Raw genomic sequence first — 19276 nt, forward strand, 5'->3', positions numbered from 1 at the left:
AGATCACTATGTTATCACTGTTTCAAACTGAAACATGATTAAACAAAGTACAAATGTGGACATCTGAGATCTCTTGAAAGAGGCTGTGTGTTTCCTAAAAGTTGGGAGGGATTATGGAGAAAATGAATGGCTAGATAAGCTTACAAAGAAAAAAGGGGGAGAGGAAGAGAGGGAGGCAGATAGAGGCATTGCAGACTGCATAACCAGTTTTATTGGATATCATTCACCAGCAGAGCACATTCTTTAGAAGACTCCTTCAGAGATGTGTCTAGAAGGCCTCAGGTAAATAACAAAGGCGAAAATGTCAATGTCCACCAGTGTCTGCCATGTCTTCACTTAGCTCTGCAGAGGAGGTCGGTCTTCCTGGGATAATGAAGTGCATAGGAGTCCAAGACAATGAAGCACTCAGCTGAAGGAATCCTGAGGAAAGCAGAGAGCTAGATCACTCATTCTGATAGCCTTTCACTACCAAGGAGTCAAGCTGCACACTGAGACTGGCAGCCAAGTCCTTCTTGGTTAGGGGCTGGCTCCAGACACTTTGCAGCATCTGGTAGCCTTGGGAGGAAGAAGAAAGGTCAGAGAGTCTAGGAGCACAAGAAGCCTGTGGGGACACAAGGGAAGGAGGGGAGAAGTAAGAGACATTCCAGCGCACCCACTCCTCTATGGGAACCTATTCATTATTCATATGCCCCCATTTCCTTTTCCTCCCTCAATGACTTGATTCAAAATATGGTTGACTCTGGGGTCCTGCACTGCAAGGGGCTGTGGGAACATCTGGATTCTCAGATTCCTGAGCAGTCTAAGTCTATAAGATAGCATGTTTGAAACCAGTTACTAAATGGGCAAGGGAACTAAAGAGGGACTTCTCAGATGAAGAAGTAAAAATGGCAAACACATGAGGAAATGTTCATCAACCCTAGTGGTGAAGGAAATGCAAATAAAGACAACCCTGAGATACCACCTTACCTCAGTTAAAATGTCCCACATCTACAAATCAGCCAACGACAAATGCTGGAGGGGATGTGAAGAAAGAGGAACCCTATTACACTGCTGGTGGGAATGTACACTTATACAACCACTTTGGAAAGCAGTCTGGAGAGTCCTTAGAAAGCTAAAGATTGACCTCCCTTACGACCCAGTCATACCACTTCTAGGCATCTACCCTGAACAACAGGAACCAATATACAAGGACACGTGCACCTCCCAATAGCTAGGATATGGAAATAACCCAGATGCCCCACCACAGATGAATGGATCCAAAAATTGTAGTATCTATACACAATGGAATATTATGCAGCCATTAGAAATGACAAAATAATGGCATTTGCAGGGAAATGGATGGAGCTAGAAGAAATCATGTTGAGTGAGGTAAGCCAAGAGCAAAGAGACAAATGGTACATGGTCTCCCTGATAAGTGGATGTTAAATCCAAAATGTTAGGTGATACGACAAAATTAACAGGACTTAAGAAACAAAAAACTTCCACTCATCTGGTCAAACCACTACTAAATATCCCCATGCTGCTGATCACATGTATGGTATATATATGTACACAGTTATATGTTATAGACTGTGATAGACAATTTGCTCCAGGAAAGTTAGAATGAGCTTGTGACTTTAAATGAGCATCATTATTCCACAATACTGTGAAATTTGGGAAATTATGTAATCACTTAATCACAATTAAAAAAAAAGAACTTGGGGAAGATAGGGAGGGAAAGGATGGTGGGGGAAAAAGAATGGAGGGTGTAACAATGCTCAATAGGAAGTATACTCATTACCTTACTCATGTAACTGTAACCCTCTGTATAGTATCTTTACAATACAAAATTAAGGGAAAAAAAAGATGGCATGTATGAGCAAGAAGTTTGGCCTCAAGGCCTCACCTGGAATTTGAGCAGACACTTACCTCCAGCTTGATAGTGAAAGCTCCTGTGCTCCAAAAGCCATATCATGCCCATGAGCCACTGCCTGGCCAGAGGTGGGCCCACCACAGTGACTCGGGTGTGGCCTGTGACTGTGAACCAGGACTCCAGCTGAATGAGGGTGTGGCTGAGCTCCTCTATGCAGCGGAGGTATCTGTCCCCCTGCCCTAGGAACAGAAAAGGAGAGAGGAAGAATAGGGAAACCACCAACAGAACTGGGAGTCAGGTGAACATGAGGGTGGAGGCTTGGCACAGATCCAAGAGGAAACATGGGGAGAGACTGATGAATGTGAAGAGACAGGAGAGGGCATAAGGGCCACCTACCGAATATCTTCTCCTCCAGCTCCTCTTCCAGGTAAAAGACCAATGGGGCATTGAAATTTTCAGGCTTGGTCCACCACTCTCTCATGCTGAGAAAGCTCATGTCCTGACTTTACTCAGCAAAGAGCAAGTCCAAGAAGCTGGTTGTAGAGATGAAGAAGTTCTGAAGCTCTGGGTTTTATATCCTCACTCAGATAATCCACCCTTCCCCACCCTGGACCCACCCTAGAGAGGCTGAACCAGCCCTTAAAATCTTCAAAGATAATCCACTCCATCACAGATGAATCCAACCCTGGATTCCTCCAGTTTAGATCCAAACCTTCATGATAAACTAGTTAACACAACCCATGTATCTGGTGCCTAGGAATGCAAGCTTGTCTTCACTCTGACAGAGTGAGCATGACTGAGGTTTGAGGGGTGCATATACTAGAACAAAAATGGCGTCAGAATGGGCCTCATTGAGTTTTCTATCCCAACTACGAAGAATATAGAACAGAGGTGATTGAGAATGGAGAGAGCTGGGGCACAATTATCTATAAACTATCTCAAATTAAGAGTTAATAAAAGCAAATGGTTTGGGATGTGGAGCAGTCCTAGAGCTAGGGAAGTGTCAGCACTGACAGCATTCCATCCAGGATAGGCTAGAATAGGATAGGGGAGGATATGGGAAGAAGAAAAGTGGGGATGGGACAAGACAAGACAACAGGACCGGACAAGATGGGAAAGCAGAGAGGACGGGAGAGGGGACATTGCTTCTGTTTCTTTACCTGAAGGTTTGTGCTTCAGGTCTCTTTCCATGGATGATTTGTTTCTCTACCTCACTGAGAAAGCTCAGTTCATGGTTTCCAAGTGGGGTCCTTTTGATCAAGGTCTAGTTAGCTTTTCCTTTGCATTAATCATTGGTCTCTTCTAAAAGATTAATTCCTTAGGTTCTACCAATGCAAAGGCTAATACAGCAATTTTCAGGCGGTTGAAAGCTGAATTATTTATTTACTTTAAAGTCTCAAACACTTTTTAATCTTCACAATGATAGTCATCATTATCTTAATTTATATTGCTTAGGAACCCTATTACTTTTAACAATGACACTTTTTTCTTTACAAACAGGGTTGCATGTACATTTCTTTCCTTTTGCTTCATATCAGCTATTCCCTTATTCTCTCTCATTCCCTCCATCCCATCTCCACCCTTGCATTGATTAGTCCACTGTCACCAATGTCCAGTGCCGTTGATGGGGCCCTTCTGCTGTACTTTTTCACCTGCTTTCCACTGATTCTGCGCTCTGGTCCTACCTTCCCTCAGATGTGCAAGTGTATACACCATAGATGAGGTAAAGAATACAGAGTCATCTAAAACGATCAAACCAATTAAGAAGACATTCTTTGTTTTCTTATCTTCAGTATGCATACTATTTTATATACAAATGAAGAGGTGCTTGGGTATAGCTGAGTTTTGAAGAGTATCTGAATTTAGTTTTGGAATCGATATTTTTTCTTTCTGTTGATTCTAATTATTCACTGATGACAGGAATTTAATAGCTTTTCTAAGGATAGTAAAAATGCCAGTAATTCTTCAGTAATAGAGTGAAATATAGCCCACCCTGGGAAGGAGAGGAGTGCTCTATGTTTGTGGGTTTTTTTGTGTATTTCTTTTTTCTTTTTTTGGGGGGAGGTCCGGTCATGTGGCCTGAGCTCTGGGCCTGGACACTGTCCCTCAGCTCTTCAGCTCAAGGCTAGTGCTCTACCATTTGAGCCACAGCACCACTTCTGGCTTTTTTCTTTTGCTTATGTGGTGCTGAGGAATCGAACCCAGGGCCTCAGGCATGCAAGGCAAGCACTCTACCACTGAGCCACCTTCCCAGCCCCATCATTTTTCATATTTAATGTGATATCCTGCCATACTCTTCCTACATAATAATGCTCAGATGCATGCAGCTGTGTGCACAGGGCTGTTTATTTTCATTGCAGATCAGACAGGGATGTTCTTCAACTTCTAAAAAGGAAATCTGACAATCTGGTCCTGTAGGTGCTGCTAAGAGGAAAACAAAATCCATGTAACTATTCTGGTTCTCCTCTGATGTAACAGTACTTGAACATTTGATTCTAAATAGAAAACCAGAAATGGCGCTGTGGTTCAAGTGATAGAGTGCTAGCCTTGAGCTAAAGAGCTCAGGGACAGCACCCAAACCCAGAGTTCAAGCCCCACAACTGACCAAAAAAAAAAAGAAAGAAAGAAAAGAAAAAGAAAAAAAGAAAATTTGATTCTAGCAGGGCAATTCTAGCTACTTAGGAAACTGACATGTGAAGACCATGGTTCAAAGCCAGCCTAGATAGAAAAGTCCATGTGAATCTTATTTCCAACTATCCTCCCAAAATCTGAAGTGAGAATATGGCTCAAGTCATAGAGCACTATCCTTGAGTGAAAAAAGCAAGCAAGAGCAGGAGGCCCTGAATTTGAGCCCCAGTATCAGAATGTATGTACACACACACATACATACACACACATACACACACACACACACACACACAAACATGCACAAAGCCCAAATAATATTATAGTTTTGCTATAAAGTTATATATATATATATATATATATATATTTATGGGTTTGGGGGGGGGTTATTTTCCCTATTCTTAGAAGTAGAAATCCATTCTGGTGCCTCATGCATTGTAAGCCTGCTGTTCCCCACTGTGCTACAAACATCACAAACCCAACAATTAGAGAATTTCCCTTCCTCTCAGACTCTCATACTCCTCCAGGCCTAGTCATTGTTAGGTAGGAGACACAGCTATAAACTACATTTCTCATGACATGATTGTGCAGTGACAACCTTTATCATCTAATTTCTCTCAAAAGTTCTCACCTGTAATCCTAGCAACTCAGGAGTTCAGATGTGAGGATCATGGCTCAAATCCCATTTGGGTTAACAAATCCAAAAGACTCTTATTTCCAGTTAAACAGCCAGATGCCACAAGTGGAGGTGTGGTGGCTCAAGTGATAGAGTGCCAGGCTTGAATAAGAAAACCAAGTGACAGTGCAAGTCCCCGAGTTCATGCCCCCAAACTGGCATTAAATAAAGAATGATTTGTAGCAGGCCCCGTAGAGAGGAAGTAGCCTGAGATGGCATCTCCAGGCATGTGTCCATGTTTTCCGCACATTCAACATCCACTGCATTAGGGTTCTCCCCCCAGCTTCTAGCCGCTGCATTCTTCTCTCCCTTTCTCAGTGGTCACCTCCTCTTCCATCATATATTCATCTGTCCATCCATGGGCTTGTAGTGGGGTTTGAACTTAGGGCCTGGGTGGCACTCCCCTCTGCTTCTTTCCTCAAGTCTAGCACTTGACTACTTGAGCCACTACTCCACTTGTATTTGGTGGTTTATATGTAAGAGTCTCATGCACATGCTTGCCCATGCTGCCTCCAAACTGACATTCTCAGATCAGCAGCCTGAGTAGCTGGGATTAGAGGTGTAAGTTTCTGGCACCTGGCTTTCCTTTGTTGTTATTATTGTTGTTATGGGTCTTGAACTCTGTCCCTGCGCTCTTCAATTCAAGATGAGTGCTTTACCACCTAAGCTACAGTGCCACTTCTACTTTCTTGTGGTTAATCAGAGATAAGAATCTCATGAACTTTCCTGTCCAGGCTGGCTTTGAACTGTGATCCTCAGGTCTCAGCCTCCTGAGTAGCTAGTATTAGAGGTGTGAGCCACCAGCACCCTGCCTCCTTTATTATTTTAAAGTTTTTGTTATTATAAAGGTGATGTGTAGAGGGATTACAGTTGCATATGTCCAGTAAAGAGTACATTTCTTTTTTGACAATGTCACCGCTTCCCTCACTCTCTCTTAGTTTTCCCCTTCCATCCCTACCCAGAAGTTGTATAGTTTATTTTCAATATCATGTCTAATGAGTACCATTTTTGCATTTTTCATCCTTTTTTCCCTCCATTTCCTTCCCTTACCCTCCCAAAGACACACAAATGAACAGACAAAGCAAAAAGAGTGCAAAAACTCCTGTTTTCACTTCCTGGAACTCATTTTGAGAAATACTATGTCATCAGATACACATAGGCATTCTGCCTTTCTGTTTCTCTCCTATCTTCCTTTGGCCTCAGTGTATATGAATGCCTAGAGACCTGTATAATTGATTATATCCCGGTGTACTTTAGATTGGTCTTCCACATATGAGAGAAAACCTATGCCATTTGTCTGAGCTTGGCTTACCTTACTTAACATGATTTGTTCTAGGTCCATCCATTTCCCTAATGACATATTATTCTAATTGCTGTGTGAAATTCCATTGTGCATAGGTATTTTTTTAATTCATCCATCTAATGTAAGGCATCTGGGCTGTTCACATAGCTTGCCTGTTGTGAATAAAGTAGCAATGAACGTGAGTGTGCAAATGTCTTTATGGTACCCTGGTTTGTGATGTTCTGGGTAGATGCCCAGGAGTGGTATGGCTGGTTCACAGGGAAGATCTGTTTAGTTTTTTGAGGAACTCCCGAATTGCTGTCCAGAGTAGTTGACTAGTTTACATTCCCACCAACAGTGCAATAAGGTTCATTTTTTCCCCCACATCCCTGCCTAGAGCGTACATTTATTATTTGAATTCACAATGTTGACCAGTCTGCCTGGGGTGAGATGGAATCTCATAGTTGTTTTGATTTGCATTTCCTTTATGGGGAGGGATGATGAGAATTTCCTCATGTGTTTGTCATTCTTAGTTCTTCTAGCTCCTTTGCCCATGAATGATTAGCTTTTTTGGCGGGGAGGTAGTTTCTGGGGCGCCCTGTATATTTTGGGTATTAGGCCTTTGCCAGATGTATTGCTGGTAAAGATCTTTTCTCTTTCCTGTTTAGCTAATTTAGTAACTATGTCCTTTGTTCTGCAGAAACTTTTTAGTTTGATGTAATCCCATATGTCAAATCTCTATCTTCTGTGCCCCTGGGCTTCTTTTCAAAAAGTTTCTGCCCGTGCCTCTGAGAGTTATGTTTCTCCTACTCCCTCTTGCAGTAATTTCAAAGTTTCAGGTCTGACATTAAGGACTTTGATTCACTTTGAGTTGTATTTGTGTATAACAGATCCACTAGATGTCTAGTTTTCCCAACACAAGTTATTGAAGCGGCTCTCTTTTTGTCTGCTATGTATCTTTGACTCCTTGATTTTTAATGCAAAATTTCCTGTCACAATTTAGGTCTGCCATTGTTTGCTGCTTCCAGATTACTGTGGTGAACAGAAGCGCTCCCAGTAGACCCCAATCTGCCTCATCCCAACAAGTCCCTCATCACTTGCTGCAGTGACCAAAAGGACTCACCTGCACTGCCCAGGTTTCACTCATCTTAAGCCCCATAGGACCTCAGGTGACCTGGGTGAGAGTTGAGGATCACTGCAGTGCAGCCCAGCTCTCCTACAGTTCCCTCCTCTGGCAAGTGTGTGGTAGCAGCCTGATGCCCAGTGGCTCCCACATGTGATCCTAACTACTCAGGAGGCTGAGATCTGAGGATCACAGATTGAAGCCACCACAGGCAAAAAAGACCTCATGGCTTTTATCTCCAATTAGCCAGCGAAAATTCAGAAGTACAGGTGTATTCAAGTTGAAATTGTGGCTCAAGTAGTAGTGTCCCAGACTTGAATGGGAAAGCTAAGGGGAGCACCCAGGCCCTGAGTTCAAACCCAGTACTAGAATAAATAGAAGAATCTGGTGGCTCTGTTGCCATATACTGCACGGGACTTTGCAAACCCAGGGTGACCACAGCCAAAAGAAGAACTGTAAACAGGTTTTGCATCCCTTCACCCTCTGTAGAGTCATGGCAGCTTGGGAAGCTTTCCAGGTAAGGATTGACTCAGCGGGTCTGTAAAGACCTAGCAAGGGCAAAGCCAGGTGCTCTTGGTAAGGGGCATGGAGGAAGCACCTGACAGCCAGTGACTCTTGCTGTCAGCAGGGAACAGACGCCACCTGTCTCAGGAGATGCTCACACAACCCTTTCCTTATGCCTTCCCATCAACACACCTTCAGAAATGCCCTTATGTTTATTAGAACTGTTTACATTCTGCTTGCCAACATTTAACACAGAGAAAGGCAAGCAGCCCACACACCATTCTTCCCCCAGCTGTGAGGACCAGAGGGAGTGAGTCTTCAGAGACTTCCACTTGATCCTGCTTGGAGGCTCTCACTGGGGTTGGAGATGTCTGCACAACCGAGCAGCCTCCAGAGACCCCAGCTCCCCTACTCCTGCTCCAGGTTCAGAGATGGCTGGCTCCTGGCCTCAAAGTCAGCCTCCAGAACTTGCTGAGCCTCACTCTCCTTGGCTGAGGCCTCCTCTGGACCTGTAAGAACAGCCCTGTGAGGAGGCCGCACCTGTGTCCTGAACTCTCTCCACCCCAGTACAGTGACCCCAGCTGGAACCTAGGGTAGGGTGATGAGACTTTCTAGATCCCTTGAATTCCAGAAAGCCTTTTGCAGACTGGCTGGGAGGCCAGACGACTGCCTTGACTGCCAGGAAGCCTCAGATCTCCCCCCAGTCCCCCAGGGACTGGAGTTTGCCTGGGACACTCTCCCTGAGGACAGCTTACTTACTTTGCAAGGAGAGCTGGTGGAAGTGGTTGGCCAATTTCATGATCATCTCAGCTACATCATGTTGGTAATAAGGCCGCCCAAACACCAGGATCTCCGCATCACCTTCAGGGGCCCAGCGACTCACATGGAGCAGGGTGTGGGTTATACACTCGACATGGGGGATGAGATCTCCATCCTTGCCTGCAGGGGGAAAAAGGAGGTGGAGAGTGTGGAGGGAAAGGTGGAGGTAAGGTAACCAGGGAACACATCCCAGGGCCCTGCACGCAGGAGAGGCTGGCTCTGCTACGTGCCCAGGCCGGAGGGGTGTAAGTAGGAGGACCTCCCAAGCTCCATTCATTCCCTTGCTTACCAAATATCCTTTCTACCAGCCAGGCGTCCAGGCGAACTGTTCTGGGACACTTCAGGAACTCGGAATGGAACCAGGTGGGCACCTTGGAGGGCCTTCTGAGCACCTGGAATGGAGTCCCTTCTCCCTGCTGCAGAGGCACAAGAGTGTTAAACTTCTTGGGAGTAGCCATGGATCAGCAGGCTTTGGCAAGATGAACCCTGAGCTGGAGCTTCCTCTGTGCCTTCATTTAAGGGCTCCTGCCCGGCCCCCTCCCACCTGTACCCTTCTATTGGCTCCTCCTTCTCCTCCTCCTCCTCCTCCTCTCTTCCCCCCTTATGCCCACCTGGGCTTCTTTTGCTCCTGACAAGCTAGAATTACAGGTGTGTCCTGCCCATATAACACTATGCCCATATAACACTAGAGACTTTAGCAATATAGTTTTAGATATCAGAGGGAATCTGTGGAACACTTTCAATTTCTGTTCTCCAAACCTTACACAATGACTCTCTTTATTTTTCTTTTTCACTCAGGACATCATCTATGAACAATACTTAGAATGGGAAGCTATAACTCTGCCCAATATTGGTAGTTGGAGCATAATGCCTGACCAAGCCAGAAGGAATCTCTCAGAATTTAGTCCTTGCTCCTTCTGGGAACTCTTGAGGCCAAGGAAGTGTGGGAGAAATTGCAGAAACTTAACAGCACCAGAGGTCTTGAGACCTGAGCAGAATATGAATGAAGAATCAAACAGAAGCTGAGCTCTGGTAGTACACACCTGTCATTTTAGCTACATAGGAGGCTGAATTCTGAGGACCAAAGGTTGAAGCAGACTGAGCAGGAAAGTCTGTGACCCTTTCTCCAGTTACCTATCAAATACCCAGAGATAGAGCTGTGGCTTAAGTTGTAGATCACCATCCTTGAACAAAAAAGCTGATGATATCAGAGGCTGAGTTCAAGCCCCAGTACCGGCTAAACAAAAAGCCCAAGAAAGGCAAAATCTATAACCCATTTAGGGGATCCCAGCAGAACAATTAGTTATGGATGGAACTGAAGGTCAAAGTTCTGGACTACATGACTTTCATCTGGAAATTGTACTGTCATTGATATATCCACTCAAAGTTGAAATCTGTTTCTTAGGCTAAAGTGATAGCTGTTGCAACCTGCCGCATCCCGCCATGAGTGGGAGCAAGGCAGTAACTATGGAATTGAGGTTTGTGGTATCAGGGGACCTGTAGCCATCTGCCAGCTTCAGATCCCAAGGTTCTGTTCACCAAGGTTTTGATTGATCTTGTAGAGGGAAGCATGTGCAGAAAGTAAGGTATAAACTTCAACATATGACAATATTTGGTATTCAGGAGGTACATAACATCCTTTTTCTGGGAAAGAGAGCTAAACAGTAAACAGCTTACAACTTGGATAAACCTAAGTCTGTCCCCAGACTCCCACACAGTTTGGGAGTTAGCCCATACCCAGGATAGAAATTCAAATTCCCACTAATCAGGGATTAATTGACCTTTCCAGGAAACTCAGTGTTCTGAGAGTATGTTGGGAGAAGGCATTCCAAACTCCCAATCCTTTTGGGTCTCATAGCTTGGATTTTTTTACTCCCATAGATACCATTGTTCCTTAGTTGGTATAAGGAAATATCAAAGAGGTGAGTGTGTGTTTATGAGAAGAGAGAGAGAGAACTCACTAACTCACTAAAACTCATTAATTCACTAAAAGGCCTTAGAAACATTTAGCGAGTCGAAACCATAGATTGATGCTGGCGCTGGTGGCTCACACCTGTGATTTTTCCACTCAGTAGGCTGAGATGTGAGAATCCTGGTTCCCGGCCAGACTGTGCAGGAACATTCTGGATACTTTTTTTTTCCAGGCAGAAAAAGAGTTTATGGGGATGAGGGGCAAACGGCGAGGCCGCAAGAGATGGAAGTATGTAGAGACAGAGGGGAAGGAAGAAGAGACAAATAGAGAAAGAGCCATATATTCTTTTTTTGGGGGGGGAGGTATGGTCATGGGGCCTGAACTCTGGGCCTGGGCACTGTCCCTCAGCTCTTCATCTCAAGGCTAGCACTCTACCACTTGAGCCACAGCACCACTTCCACTTCTGGCTTTTTTCTTTTTGCTTCTGTGGTGCTGAGGAATCGAACCCAGGGCCTCATGCATGCAAGGCAAGCACTCTACCACTGAGCCACCTTCCCAACCCCAAGAGCCATGTATTCTTATCCTCCAACTCACTACTAAAAGCCAGGAGTGGATCTGTGTGTCAAGTCGTGGAGCACTTGCTTTGAATGAGAAAGCCAACTGAGAGTCTGTGGTCCTGAGTTCATTCCCCAGTACTGGCACACACAAAAATGGCCTAGGTTTAGCAACATGGCTCAAGTAGAGGAGTGCCTGCCTAGCAAGTGCTAGATGTTGACTTTCAAGCTGCAGTGCCCGCCTTGCCCCCTCAAAGCTGGCCTGCTAGACTTATCCCATTTTCGTCCCTCTATTCCTGAGAATTAAAGTCCACTTAGAAGATGTAGCATGCCAGAATGTGTTGCTCTCCACTCACTGAAAGATGCACTGTGGAATTTAGGTGCAGTACTCATAGTCTTCCTCCTCAGTGCTTCTCCTTTTTTGGGGGGGGGGAATGAGGTGGGTGGGGAGTCCTGGGGCTTGAACTCTGGGCCTGTGCACTGTCACTGAGCTTCTTTTGCTCAAGGCTAGCACTCTACCACTTGAGCCACAGCACTACTTCCAGCTTTTTCTGTGTATGTGTATATGTGGTTCTGAGGAATCAAACCCAGGGCTTCATGCATGCGAAGCAAACACTCTATCACTAAGCCACATTCCCAGCCCCTGGTGTTCCTCTCTGAGGCCATCTCCTTTAGGAAGTGTGAACTGAGTCTCTTCTCTCCCCTGGGGGTGGTCTGTGCCCTCCATGCTGGCACTGAGATATATGTGCTGCAGACATCCCAGGCCATTCTCCAGGTCTTCATGGAGACAGGCTGTAGAGACTGGCCACCATGACCTTGGCATAATGTCCCAGGCAGGCTTGGGAGAGGGAAGGGAGAAGGAAGGGAGGAAGGGCAGCTCCTGATCCTGGGAGGGGAGGGAGGAGAGGGAAGGAACTGACTTGAGTCCTAGCCTGGATCTCCCATTAGTCTTCCTCACCCAGGGTCCATCTGGCCTGCTGCTCCAAGTCTTAGCATGTGCTTTAGGTGGCTGGTGTCCACATGGGAAGAAATTGCACAGCTTTTCTCCTGTGTTTCCTTCATAGAGAGGAGGTGCTATCAGAGGACATTGTTGGGAAAATGGAGAATGGAAAAGGAATAGACCAGACTCAATCATCAACAGGTGAGATCCATTTGTTGAGATACCGTGAGCAACACAGACTTTCCCGTGGGTTTGGAGGTTGTGCCTGAGAGTTGGGACAGGAGCTGGGTTTTTATAGGAGGTCTGAGCAAGGAGGCAGAGGTGAATGAAAAAGCCACCAGGTCAAGGGGTGGGGGGTTTTCAGTTGGGCCCACAGTGGGATGTTTACATCTGGGCTTAGGTGGATTGCCCTGCCAACATAGCAAACAAGTTCACACATACATGGGATTTTGCCTGGTGTCTGTATGGGCCTGGGACATAGGGTGGGGGGTCAGTCCTTCAGATATGGCCATATTATAATTGGCCCTGGAGCTGGAGTCTGGCAGATAGGAACCATGAGCAGGTTCTGGGCCTGTTGTCTGAGCAGAAACCTAAGGTGAACCCAGAGGAGCTGAGTGGGGATGGCAGATGGCTCTTCCTGCCTCACCTTGATGCTATTCTGTAGAAGTGTCACCAATGAGCTTTTACACTGCCCTCCATTGCTCTACCTTTAGACATATGTGTGTGTGTGTGTTACTGGGGATTGAATTCAGGGTGCACTTCCAGCTTTTTGCTGCTTAATTATAGATAAGAATTTCACAATTTTTTCTTGCCCAGGCTGTCATCAACCCACAACCCTCAGATCTCAGTGTTCTGAGTAGATAGAATTAAGGCATGAGCCACTGGTGCCTAGTGACACAACTATTGTGTGTGTGGATTCAGAGCCTGGGGCTGGAATGCAGGGCCTGGTTGGTTTTCTAGAGCATTTCTGCCCAAGGCTAGCACTACCACTTGAGCCAGAGCTCCACTTCCAGGTTTTTCACTTAATTGGGGATAAGAGTCTCACTGATTTTTTCAGCCCAGGCTGGCTTCCAACCAAGATTCTTAGATCTCAACCTCCTTATTAGTGGATTATAAGTGGGAGCCAAAGGTGTCTACTGACACAGCTATTTTTATATATTTTTTAAGTTTAAAATAAAATACTTTAGGTAGCATGGAGTATTTTTCTCTATTTGTCAGTTTCTCTCTTTTTCTTTGTCTCTTGAGACAGAATCCCATTTCACAGTCCAGGCTTGCCTGGAATTCTAAATTTTCTAAATTCTAAATCTTCCTACCTCAGTCTCCCTAGGGCTGGGATTGCAGGCCTATGCTACCATTTTCATGAGAGACCATCCACAAAGCTGTTAGGCTCCAACAGGGTGAGCTCCAGATAAACTTCACCTGCAGAAAGTTGTGGCAGAAGGTGTGGTGGTGGTGGTAGGACTTGGAGGTCTCAGCTGGCTCTAGTTGTGTTGCAGCCCACGCCAGTCCCTAAGCTGTAGGTCATCTTCACAGATCTGCAGAGTCCCCTCAGGTGGGGTCAGCAGGAGCAGGGATGACACTTGGGTGTGGGGGTGAGCTGATTTTTGTGGAACATGAAAGGCATGGATGAAAGGCATTGATGGAGGGCACTTTCTGCATAATAAACCAAATTAGAATACTCATCCAGTGGGTAGAGGTATGGCTCAGAATTCTTGGCCAGAATGCCAGAGGCCCTGTGTTCCATCTCCACCCCACCCCAATTGAATGTAGTCTCTAATGCTTTACTATTTCAAGTGCCAAAATTTTTAATTGTTTAGGAGAATTGACATGGATAATCATGATTTAGATCTATGGCTGTTGATAGGTAGTAAGTCTTTGAAGTGAATGCCATGAATAGATAATAAGTTTTTGTAGTGAATACCACGGATTTAGGGCCCCATGTCCCTGTTCCTGTAAGTAGGTTTCATTAGGTAGCCAGATGAAGAGAATACCACACTTTTCGGGCAAGAAAAAAAGCTTGTTTACCAAACTGCTAATGCATGGTGGAGAAGCATGGCTGACTCAGCCCAGGACCAGGACTTATCTAGGCCAGGGACAGGAAGAGGTGTGGCCAGGTGGGGAAAAGGTGTGGCCAGACTAGATCTGGATGTGACCTCAGGGCCTTGGACTCTCCTGTGGTCAGGTGGGAGTGTGACCAGGGGCAACCCAGAATGTGAGCTAGCAGGAGGGGCAGGTGACTGCTTCTAGGTAAGCCAATTACCTAGGGAACACAGAAACCTAGCCAAGAGGTAGGGAGGTGTCTGCACAGGGCCTGCATGGCCTGGGGCAGACCGTACATTTCCGACTCTATACTTGTCTTCTGCCTGCTAGGCAAATCCTCTACTGCTGGCCTGCTGTGCCTGGACAATTTTAACGACATTTCCTCTTCAAATCTCCATTGAAATGCCAGCCTCAGAATATGGTATCAATTATGAATCCCTCACTCATGTCCCTTTGATCATTATCATCACACTACATTTATGGAGAATCATGTTTGTTGTTATAAAACTTTAAATTTAGTCTGGTAACATGGCTCACTTCTGTCATAATAGCTACTCAGGAGGCTGAGATCTGAGGATTAAGGTTCAAAACCAGCCAGCAATGAAAAATCTGTGAGATTCTTATCTCCATTTATCATCAAAAAGCCAGAAGCAGAGCTATAGCTCCTGCTGTTGCTCTATCACTTGAGCCATACCTCTGTGTCTTACTTTTTGTTGGTTGACTGATTATGACAATTTCTTGATTTATCTACCTGGGCTGGCATCATGTTGATTCTTAGGTCTTAGTCAACTGAGTAGCTAGGATTAAAGGTGCGAGCACTGGCACTCTGCTGCCAAGTTATTCTTTTTTTTTTTTTTGCCGGTCGTTGGGCCTGAACTCTGGGCCTGGGCGCTGTCCCTCAGCTCTTCAGCTCAAGGCTAGCATTCTACCACTTGAGCCACAGTGGCGCTTCCGGCTTTTTCTGCTTATATGGTGCTGAGGAACTGAACCCAGGGCCTCATGCACACAAGGCAAGCAATCTACCACAGAGCCACCTTCCCGCAGCCCAAGTAATTCTTTTATTTATTTAAGTTTGAGAGAATTTTGCCTTTACTATCTAGGGAAGATTATGTAAAATTATAGGAAACAGCAAATTTTATTTGGAGTCTAAATTGATGCTTTCCTTTTGGGGGGGGGGTGGCGCTGTCTCTCAGCTCTTCAGCTCAAGGCGAGCACTCAACGGCTTGAGCCACAGCACCACTTCTGGTTTTCGAGTAGTTTATTGGAGATAAGTGTAAGGTCCGCTCCTGGATGGTGAGCAGACTCCACCCTCCTGGCAGCAAAGTCTCCACCCAGTACCTGTGTTACCTAGGCAACTGGTACACCTGGAAGAGGTCACATCTGAATTTGATGTGGCCACACCTTTCTCTGCCCATACCCTAGATAAGGCCTAGCCCAGGCCCAGACACTCTCTTTCCCAGCTCTCTCTCTTTTCCCAGTTCTTTCCCAGCTCTCTTTCCCAGCTCTTTCCCAGGTCTTTCCCAGCCGCATGGAGTGCCAACCAGGCCTGGTGCCAGCCGGAACGATGAATAACCCTACCCCTTACCTGAACACCACATGCGTGGTGTGGTTCTTTCTCAGTGCCTCTTTTTAAAAACCTAACAATAAGAGTCTCGTGGACTTTCCTTCCTGGGCTGGCTTTGAACCGCGATCCTCAGATCTCAGCCTCCTGATTATCCACAAGTTAATATGGAATCAAATGCCCTCCTTCCTCACCTATATGATCACGGAGAGATTTGAGAACAAAGAAAAATTCTGTCTTTGTACTTCTCACCATTTACTGCCATAGAAAGGAAATATACCCCAGTATGGTCAATGAGCCAGAATATTTTCATTGATTCAATGCACCATGAAAGTGGAAGTTGGCACAATCTGCTAGTAAACTTCAATAGTGTGAAGTCACAACAGAAGCTCAAGTGTTAAATACATAAGCTGTAAATTGGTAGACTACAATCTTTTCTGCTAACTTTTTTCTATATTCACTCTCTTGTTATAACCACCATGGGCTTTCTGGCCCTAACCTGAATGCACAGACACCCCCTGTCTCAGGGGACAAAGAAGCAGAGGTTAGACTATATCAGGAAATTAGAAGGTGTCCCTGTGACTGGGCTATTACATAGTCAGACATTGGGCATTGGGAAATTCCTGCTACATGGCAAAGTTAAGATCTATAGAAACAGGATGAGTGGCTCTCAGCTCTAATCTTAGGTACTCAAGAGACTGAAAGGTAAAGATCAAGATTCAAAATCAGCCTGGGAAGTAAAGTCTATCTGGTTCTTTTTTTGTTTTTGTCAGTCCTGAGGCTTGGACTCAGGGACTGAGCACTGTCCTTGAGCTTCTTTTGCTCAAGGCTAGCATTCTACCTCTTGAGCCACAGTGCCACTTCTGTCTTTTTCTGTGTAGGCAAGCTCTACCACTAAGCCACATTCTCAAGCCTCTATCTGGTTCTTATCTACACTTAACCATCAAAAAGTAGTTAAATAGAGTTGAATGGAGATAAGTAGTGGAGGTGTGGCTCAAATGGTATGTTGCCAAATTTGGGTAAAGAAACCCAGGCTTCAGTTCATACTCAGTATTGGCCCAAACTTGGTGCTGGTGGTTTAAGTTTGTAATCCTAGCTCCTCAGGAAGCTGAGATCTGAGAATCCTAGTTTGAAGTCAAACTAGGAATAAAAGTTTATGAATGTACTGTGTCCTTCCTTTTATGAAAATATTCCTCCCAAAAAACCAAATGATACCACAAAAGCAAGATATGGTTATGGAAATCCCAGCAAGCTAATAAGAACACAAGTGCTTAGTTGAAGTTGTTTACCACGTGAAGTGGTTTTGAACTGGTTTAACAGGTTAAGTGGTTTAGAAGTGTTTTTCATGTGAGTGACAATCTGAGATTTCTTCAGAGGTGGCACTTTCCTGGAACTTAGGTGGCATTACAGAAATAATGAACAGGTAGACGAACTTGTCAAAACAACACAGACCAACACAGAGGAATTGGAGATTACTGAGCTTGTGGTATTGGATTAGGTTTAGCTGTGGAACACTTTCTTATGATCTGCTCACACTTAAGCCTAGAAGGCCTGAGGGAAATAAACTGGCCACAAATTCAACCTTCAACTGTAAGATCTGAACAGGGTCACCTCCCTCCCTCTTAGCTAAGTTTCCACCCAGTCTCTGTTACTTAGGTAACTGGCAGACTTGGAAGCAGTCACCTTCCCCTCTTGCTAGGTCACATCCTGGGCCACCTCTGGTCACATGCCTCCCATCTGACCTTAGGAGGGTCCCAGACCCTGAGGTCACATCCAGATCCAGTGTGGCCACACCTTTCCCCCACCTGGCCACACCTCTTCCTGTCCCTGGCCTAGATAAGTCCTGGCCCAGAGGTGGGTTGGCCCCCTTCCTTTTCAGCCATGCCTCTCCACCATGCACAGTGGGGCAGCAGTTTGGTAAATAAACTTCTTCTGCCTGAATAGCACTTAGTGTTCTCTTCTTTGGTTACCTAATGAAAACTACCTATTTAATATACCTTACATCAACCACATTATTTCATGTCTTTCTTAGCTTCCCAGGTATGTCAATCTTTATGACAAAATTGACTGCATGGAACACTAGGAGCATCAAGCACTTGTCTTGAAGAAGCCTGAGCACCATCAGGAGAGAAGGGATCATTCATCATGGTTGCCCAAGACAGGAGCATGGTATCAGGCAAGCAGTGAAAGAAAAGCCAAGGCCTCCCTGGTTAGGGTCTGGTTCTGGACATACTGCAACATTTTGAGTCCTGGCTAAGGAGAAGGAAAGATGAAATAGAGCTATGAACACAGCTAAAATGGCTTTGCGGACATGGAGGTATGGGGTAGGGGCTCACCCCAGGCGATCCCTCCCTTGAGTACCTTTCCACTCCATTTTCCATCCTTATTGAATTCAAGCCACAAAATGGTCAGTTTTTCCCTCCCACTACTCCAGACTTCTAATGCTATGGATCTGAAGCTCAGTATACACATATCAAGTGAGAGACCAACTCCAAGTGTGGCAGGTGAAGAAGCACACTGTGGTTCAGCTGCTGTGGATCTGTCACTGACATTGGCAGTGACAGGGCAGTCTCCTTATGTGGCAGTGGAAGCAGAACCAGCAGGTGATATGGGCTGCTTTGGATTCGGAGCAGGCTCTGCCTGTGTCCTGAAGTACAACAACCTCCACTCTGTGGTTCAGCTGCTGGGGATCTTGAGCTGACATTGGCTGTGACAGAGCAACCTCCAGCTGTGACAGCAGCTCAAGAGCCTCCAAATCACATGCTTACTGTGGCTCGTGAGCTGTCAATGCCTCTGTCTCCCAGGATATAGCAACTTTCACCTGTGGAAAGAGCTGAGCAACCCCTGGATCTGGAGCCGGTTGTGCTGACCTTGGTGGAAAAGGAGCATGCTCTGCTGTGGATGAAGAGGAAGCTGCACAGCTTCCAGCGGATCTGCATCTCCAGATAGATTTGCCCATGTCACTGAGGCCGACTGAACTTGCCTCTGCTGCCCTGGCTGCTCTGGAGATCTATAGGGCTCTGCCCACTTCAGCTACATTAGAGCACCGCTACCTTAGAGGAGAGCTGAGCTCCTGTAGACATAGTCCAGTCAGGCCCCAGCCCAAGTCTGGAAGGACAAATTCTGCTGTTGCTGTAAACACAGTTCTTACCTTTCCTAAGAGTGTCCTAAGAGCTCCAGAGCACCAGCTGTGATGCCAGAACCTTCCTTCATCCATCTGGGAAAATACCAATGTTTCTTCCATTGAGTCTGTTCTTTCAGTTTTTGGTATGTAACTTGAAGTATTGGTTTTAATAAAAGTTCAGAGTTTGTTCATTTCAGTAGCTTATTTCAGGGCCACTAAGCTTATAGCATGCTCTACAATCACCCATGGAAGACACCTGCGGAC

At 45.6% G+C, this 19276-nt stretch overlaps 1 protein-coding gene across 1 annotated transcript; it reads right to left on the reverse strand.

The window, feature by feature from the left end:
- Positions 1-442: 442 nt before the first annotated feature.
- On the reverse strand, positions 443-2348 carry LOC106001538 (KH homology domain-containing protein 1-like). Its single transcript, XM_013036625.1, has 3 exons — positions 2249-2348; positions 1909-2091; positions 443-555 (listed from the first exon to the last, which is right to left on the reverse strand). The coding sequence occupies exons 1-3, from the start codon at positions 2346-2348 to the stop codon at positions 443-445; spliced, it is 396 nt and encodes a 131-aa protein (XP_012892079.1).
- Positions 2349-19276: the final 16928 nt, after the last annotated feature.

Source organism: Dipodomys ordii, unplaced genomic scaffold, assembly GCF_000151885.1.
Source record: "Dipodomys ordii isolate 6190 unplaced genomic scaffold, Dord_2.0 Scaffold313, whole genome shotgun sequence".
Taxonomy (NCBI): domain Eukaryota; kingdom Metazoa; phylum Chordata; class Mammalia; order Rodentia; family Heteromyidae; genus Dipodomys; species Dipodomys ordii.

Bases quoted from the DNA above. Each gene is read 5' to 3' on its own strand.
- LOC106001538 (XM_013036625.1), bottom strand. From the start codon at position 2,348: ATGAGCTTTCTCAGCATGAGAGAGTGGTGGACCAAGCCTGAAAATTTC. The intron at 2,092-2,248 runs GTAGGTGGCCCT...TTCTGTTCCTAG, and splicing joins GCTGGAGGAGAAGATATTCG to GGCAGGGGGACAGATACCTC. The intron at 556-1,908 runs GTAAGTGTCTGC...CTTCCTCCCAAG, and splicing joins CTTTCACTATCAAGCTGGAG to GCTACCAGATGCTGCAAAGT.